The sequence below is a fragment of the Bicyclus anynana genome, chromosome Z (assembly GCF_947172395.1).
Source record: "Bicyclus anynana chromosome Z, ilBicAnyn1.1, whole genome shotgun sequence".
Taxonomy (NCBI): domain Eukaryota; kingdom Metazoa; phylum Arthropoda; class Insecta; order Lepidoptera; family Nymphalidae; genus Bicyclus; species Bicyclus anynana.
Genome location: NC_069110.1, coordinates 10,211,018 through 10,218,462, shown reverse-complemented (window position 1 = coordinate 10,218,462; position 7,445 = coordinate 10,211,018). Strand labels below are relative to the sequence as shown.

General features: G+C 35.9%; 2 protein-coding genes across 2 annotated transcripts; both read right to left on the bottom strand.

The window, feature by feature from the left end:
* Positions 1–235: 235 nt before the first annotated feature.
* Positions 236–2,159, bottom strand: LOC112047660 (actin-3-like). The gene is made up of 2 exons (XM_024084852.2): positions 1,813–2,159; positions 236–983 (listed from the first exon to the last, which is right to left on the bottom strand). Exons 1-2 carry the CDS (start codon positions 2,157–2,159, stop codon positions 236–238), a joined length of 1,095 nt encoding a protein of 364 aa, XP_023940620.2.
* A 979-nt stretch (positions 2,160–3,138) lies between these two features.
* LOC112048435 (uncharacterized) lies at positions 3,139–6,641 on the bottom strand. Its single transcript, XM_024085963.2, has 4 exons — positions 6,529–6,641; positions 5,878–6,108; positions 4,217–4,508; positions 3,139–3,621 (listed from the first exon to the last, which is right to left on the bottom strand). Exons 1-4 carry the CDS (start codon positions 6,639–6,641, stop codon positions 3,139–3,141), a joined length of 1,119 nt encoding a protein of 372 aa, XP_023941731.2.
* Between the last annotated feature and the right edge of the window lie 804 nt (positions 6,642–7,445).

Sequence of the window (7,445 nt, the reverse complement as noted above, 5' to 3'; positions counted from 1 at the left end):
ATAAAGTTATTTAAACCCCACTGAGGAGTTTTCCTCTGGAACGTAAAAAAATCAAAGAAAAATAAAAATGAGATTTGGTTTTTGCAAATATCTTTTTATCAGGCACTTACTTAGTTTTATAATAATATATTACAACAATACAATGTCTATTGCCCTATTATTTTCTAACATTGCCATAAAATTAGTAAGTATTAATAAAATCTAAATTCAAATAACTTATGAGTTATTTGAATATTCACATGAATTTATTTTTGACAATTTTTTCACCGTAATCCTCAAACTGTTTTTTTTGTATCCAAAGCTTTTCAGCGTCTGGCAACCCTGCAAATGTGGCGCCTCCCAACCAAGCCACGGCGTAAGGTTCTACCGAGGATAAAATTGTGACAGTGTTATCCATCGTCCCTTGTAGCTCAATACGTAATCGTTCACATATCCCCGGCACGGAAGCCGAACCTCCACATAGCACGATAGCATCACAAAGTTGTGTTCTTAACTCAGCGTCACATTTTAGTACAGAAGTTCTTACAGTTTCATGCAACGAATGGCAATTGTTATTGTTATCATTAAATAGTTTTGGCTGGAAAATTATTTCGGCACCCATAATAGCCTCATTACTTACATCAATTACATCACCAGTTTCTGAAATGTATAATTGTTTGTCTATTTTCATTGCACAGTTTGGTGTAGCATATAAATATTGTTTTTTTATATCTTCAATGGAAACATTTTCATTGAAAATATTGCGCTCTTGGAGAGATTTTTGTATATACTCCGATATTTGAAAGCCAGCTATCCCCGTTTCTATATGCGCATATTTGATTATACCTCCTTCGTATATTGGTACTATGTCAGTGGAATCATGACCGATGTCTACACAGACACCGGTCGTTGCACCAGATCCATACAATGACAGTACAGCTTGTGGCTGAATGCAAAGAACAGGAGAGTTGAGAGTTTCGAAGAAAATTTCGCAACATTGTATTCTGTAAAAATTCGTCATTATAAGTAAACTAGCGGACGCCCGCAACTTCATCCGCGTGGAATTTAGTTTTTCACAAATCCCTCGGGAACCATAGATTTTTCCGGGATAAAAAGTACTGTGTTAATAATATATCTTAATACCAAATTTCAGCTAATTCGGTTCAGTAGTTGAGGCGTGAAAAAGTAGCAAATATCATCAAAATCATCAGTTTTCGCAAATCTCGGGAAAGCATGGATTTTTTCGGGATAAAAAGTGGCCTATGTGTTAATCCAGAGTAAAATCTATTTCCATTCCAAATTGCAGCTAAATCAGTAACAAATATCCAAACATCCAAACATCCATACAAACTTTCGCGTTTATAATATTAGTAGGATAGGATGAATCCCTATTTCCCTTAGTTACGCCATGACTTAAGAACGATTCTACCGATTTCATTCATATTTTTAGTTAAAATGTTATTTACTTCGATTCTTATGGTACGAAAAACTAGAATTTCAAACGAAATTGGAAAATTTTAGAAAACTTAAGGACTTTTTTATTGATGTTGTTAGCTGAACAGATCTAATATTAAATAAATAAATAAATTTTGTCTCAGTAATAGATTATAGTGTGTGAAGTCTGCAAATCCGCATTGGGCCAGCGTGGTGGACTATTGGCCTAACCCCTCCCATTCTGAGAGGAGACTCGAGCTCAGCAGTGAGCCGAAAAACTATTTCGTCGTTATCAACCCGAATATGGGTTGATAACGACGAAATAGTTTGCAATAAAAAAATATATATTTTTATATTTTTTGATCGCAGGAATATCAAGTATTTAAAAAAAATAAGCACTTCTCTTTCATAGAAGATTTCACTCCACAAGCCAAAATTACAGCGCGGTCTTCTGGTGCGACTTTCAACTCCCTATAAAATATATGATGCCAAATCCTTTCCATGTTATCCCAATGATCTATCTTCCCATGTACTATGGGATAGTTCAACTCCAAATCCAGTTGTAGCAGTGTTGCGTCGTCACCTATGTAAACGTCATAATGTTCACGGCCATACCGCCCGCCCAAGTAATTGGGTCGCCCAACCAGTGTCCGGAACATGGACACAGGGTGATTGTCGCATGCGAAACCAGCTTTGATGTCAAAACTGCCATTATCAATCACAACGGGTGGTTTCTCAAAATGCATTTATTGTAGATTTTTAAATGCCCAGTTCTACGTAAATCGATGTAGCACAAGATCCTATTAAGTTTCTTGAATTATATTACTATATCACTAATTTGTGAATTGTTTATAAATAAATTTGACTTTTAAAACGTTTTTGTTTACTTTATCCTTAGATACATAGATAGGTGTCAAAGACTTTATCATTATTTTTATTTCCAATTAAAGATATAAAAACTTTTTTACTCAAAATTGTTTCACGCACCAAACGTAGTATTTATATAGTCTTTGCATGCACTGTCTTTCAGATCTTTTGCACAATATAACAACAGAGTTATGAGAAATACTCCCCAGCAACCAGTATAATGCTTAGACCATTTAAATAACAGGACCTGCCTCGCTAACCGTTACCCCTCTGGCAAAGATCAAAAATCTGTGATCTAACGCGTTTATAAAAACTGTTACCATAGAATCGATGTTTCATTGTTGTAATCGTTTTCGTCGTGTAAAGAGCTCCCTAAAAATGCTGGGTTGTTTAGTTAAATGGCATAAAAAACCGCCAAAAACTTACAGTTTAGTAAAAAATGGAGTAACGTTTCATTTGAAAGTATTTAAACCTTAATCTCATCAAATTTGTAATAAAAACAATTTATAAAAAGAATCGATTCTTTTGACGAATCAGCCAAACATCGATCAGTAATCGAATATGCTATGTATATTATCTGTGGATAGTCTAAGCAATGTGTTTGTTAGTCTGTGTAAAAATTACGCGTGTGTGTATTCCGAGTCAAATTAATAGTTGTGTGAGTTTACCTCGTCCACCTCAAAAAACGACAAACAATTTTGTTCGTGAATTTGAGTGCGATGCATCTCCATTTTCTAATTCCTGTACATTACATTATACCATGTAATTAAAAATTAACTTTTTTTAAACAATTTTATTATTATTCGATATATTATTAATTTGTGTAATTTTATAGTTTTTACAGATACACAGGCAAACTCAATAAAATTTATAATGAACTTTTTCAACACCAACATCTTCGTATTCCTTTCTTGTCATTGAAAATTCCTTCGCAGAGTTTAAAGAAGCCACAATAGATCCACCGGCCCAAGCTAAATAGTTTCTTGTGGACATAGCATCAACTGTCGCTCTTATACCAGGTAGATCACAAACCCTTCTAGCTAATTCAACACCCAATCGTTCTGGCAATCCTTTAAACATACTCGACCCTCCAGACATTACGATATTATCGAAAAATAGTGCTTTATAGTCCAAATCACATTTGTTAATACTGGAACAAATGTCATCCACAATGCTGGGGTAACTATAGCCCTGTAAAGAAGGCTGGAACATTATTTCTGGGCACTTGAATCTTTCCTCGCCAACCAGTACGTGCTGACCATCCGGAAGATTATACTGAGTAGAATTCGAAGATTTCTTTAATTCATCTTCATAGTCGATAGCAACATAACATAACTCAGCCTGAAATGTTACGATTTGATTAGTAATAAGAAAACTAGTTTTACCGTTTATTTATTAGTAGACGCCGCGCGGTTTCATCCGCGTGGTTCCCATTCTAAAAACTCGAAAAATAGTCAGTGGTTTAGTTAGTGGCGTTTATAAATTCGTGAATTAACAGTTCGTGTACCTCGAGTTATTTTAATAATGACTCGAAACGTTGCTTTACTTAAATTACTTTCCCCGAAAGAAAAATACTAACTACTGTGTCATATCGAGTTGACTCTCTCATGACGAAGGTTAAGGAGTTACTAGGTAAATGGAATATTTTGAATAGCTGAAGTTTTCATTAATAAGTTGCAAACACTATGCAAAAGACCTTGTCCTTGAGATAGTCCTTAAGCCCAGGAACATAACATTTATTAATGACCATATTGCTCAAACATAGTGAGATGTACAATACTATGAACAAGAACCTTTTGGTCGCTGGGCGATATTGCCCCCTGGCGAAATTGTCCAACACAATTTAACACTTCATTTTAAATACCTTTTTAAAAAAAAAATCAATACAAGCCTCGGAAAGCTCTCAAGATCCTCTTTATAATATTAGTAGACTAACTTTTATCTTTTCCAGTAAATCCCTTTCAATATTCGTCGTAAAACTGTAGCCGATCTCATATAGCATCCGTTGAAGTTGTGTAGTTAGGAAATCTCCGACGATATTTGAACAGACCGTGGCATGCTTAAGAGGAAATCCTTCGAAGACTGGTGCAGCGTACGAACATGAATAACCATTGTCCCAGACGATTCCAGACGTCCTACCGCTGGCATGCAATACTAGCGCTGAAGAAGTAGCTAAATAAATACTATTCACTGAGAAAGATTCAAACAGTATTTCTGCTATTTTTTCTCTGAAAAAATATAAACAAGTCATTAGAAAAAAAACCGGCCAAGTGCGTGCCGGGCCACGCACAGATAGAGTTCGGTAGACTAAGTTAGCACTTCAATACTTTATGTAATGCATAAAAATACCGATACCCACACTATGTGATAGATGATGCTAAAAGATTCGGATGGACGGAGAGACGGACATAACGAAACTATAAGGGTTCCCTTGTGTACTACGGAACCCTAAAACAGCGTAATCGATACATACACAGAGTGGCTGCGAAAGCCACACCTTATTAGGAAGGATGAAAGTTTGTCTTTGGATTGTATCAGCTTCCACATGGGAAGTAAAACTATAAGAAATTGTAATGATATTTTAATGTAAATTATAATGTTGTATGATTTTGAAAAAGAGCAACTGTAGAGTTCTTGCCGGCTCATCTCAGCAGAACCTGCCTTCATAGATACGTTAGAGTCTTTAGAAGTAGTCAAAAGTGCTTTTAAACTAAGTCTACTGTACTTGAAATATGTGAATTTTGATTTTGACCAATTTACTACCTTCCAAAAGCCACCACCATCCAAAGCCTATAATTGGCTACCGTACTTACCTCTAGTAGGAACATAGGCTGACAAACATTCAGGAGGTATCTGTGGTTACGAAGGCTCCCGGTCCTGCTGTGTGTAAAATAAATGTAGACCAGACACTGTGAGGTTTTGAGTGTACATAATTCGAGGATTGCATTCGGTTTACAGTTCATAAAAGCATGCAGATTACGTCTCAACATGGCACTGGCACTCGTGTTATATATCTTTAAACTCTTAAGAGGAAAGGTGTTTATTGCGGAGTTACTAGTACAGGTGAGCCTAAACGTCCCGGACCGTTACGTGTCGCGGAGACGCAAGCCTCAGTTGCTGGTGGTACCGAGCGGACGTACTATTTTAGCCAAAAAATCTCCTTTGACGTGCACACTTCGCACTCTGAACATCGTACCTTCGACATCTAAAACTAAAACATCGACATCTTCTCTTGTACTCTGAGTGAACTCACTAGGATTGCTGAGTGGTGTATTTGTTAGTATACTAAGTAGGTAATATTAATTGTAATGTATATTCAGGTAAATAGAATTAAGTTTTAGATTTATAATATAGTACTAAGCTAGCAAATTAGGTGATACCTGTAAGGCTAGTTTTAAGTTATGATGATAATAAATAAATAAACATGTTCTGGACTGTTTTATTGCTCATTTTACTAAGAACATTCAATTTGTTATCATGTCACACTAATAGCTAATCTATTAAAAAAAAACACGAGAAATATTGTATCACTCTCAAACTACTGGATGTATTCAAATGACAGCGCGGTCTAATTGACATTATAATTGTTAGGCTTACTTATCTGACTTTTCAGTAAGAGGGTGAATTGCTAACAAAACGCGTGATTCTTCTGGTGCGACGTGAAGCTCTCTATAAAATATATGATGTAAAAAATTCTCCATTTCATGCCAATTGTTTACCATTCCGCTTTTTATCGGCCATGTCAACTTTGAAATACCTCTCTTTAGTATCGCTTCATTACCAAAGTATATATCAGGCACACAATCCAAGAGACCATCTTGCCGAAATCTATCAAAATAATTAATTAAACATTAGCAGTCGTCGTATAAGAATTTGTCTATATATATATATATATATATATTTGTCATTTTAATAATTCATTTTTAGGTGAATAAAATAGGAGTATTAATATTATAAATAGTTACGAGTATATATCTCTATGGAATTAGGTAGCGTATTCGATAATAATAGCTACGAGGCGGCTTGATATTTTTCGATACTACCAATAATTCTCGCCTTATTGCTATCATTGTTCACACAACCTTAACAAATTATATACGTTTAACGTACTCATGAATCACTCTATCTATTGGTGAAATCTGCACGAAAATCCATTCAGTAGCATTCAAGTTTATCGCGAAACAGAGAGACGCGGCTAGGGACTGTTCTACAATATGTATAGATTGGGAAAAAAAATATTTAACTTACCGACCCACAGCTGTTGGTATTACACATCTAGGAAAAGGCTCTCCAGCAAAACCCGCCTTTGTGGATTGAGATCCAGCATCAATAACTACAGCCACTGTTTCTGAAGACGACATTTTTAATAGTCTCTTTAGTAGTTATTTTAGTTTTGAGGCAGTAACAAATCTAGAAAGCTATGCAATATAATGCAAGTGTTGTATTTAATACATAGTTCTCTGTCTACGGCAGTCTAAGAGTGATTTCAGACGAGCGTATTCTTGCGCGTGTATACGGTCGTTTCAGCATACACGCTTATACGCGCGGTTATATCGGTTTTAATTCGGCCTATACGTGCCTACATGCGCTTTCAAAAACGAGCTAATACGCGCGTATAAAACGCTAGTCTGAAACCGCTCTAAGGTATAACATAAAGGGTATACTCGTAGCGCCATCTCGTAAAACTTTCTGATTTTATCTCCGTATTAAACCACCGTTTACTGCTGGTTCGTTGTTCGGTACGCGTAGTTACAAATGACATAATAAACTATTTTACTAAGAGATGGCGTTATATAAAATGATAATTGTGTGTATATATTTTTAAATCACAGATTAACAATTCCTAACTAAAAAAAACTACCTCCTAAGTATATTAAGTAATTTGAATAATTTTAGCCTTATAACAATCTTGGACTGTAAGAGGGTGGCTTCGAGTTAGCCTCCCCAACTAGTGACCTCACCTGGTGCAACATACAGACAAACCGACGAAGCTCTGGCGTTCGAAAATAGCAGTATAACCATTAACCATTTCCACAGGCTAGAATATCAAATGACACAGGTCGGTGTTGGGCAGCAGAGACACCGCAGCGAGTACTCAATCCCTGTATTGACCAATCGTCAGACCAGCGTAGTCATTAAAGGGCAGTACTTTCAATGGCTAAGCA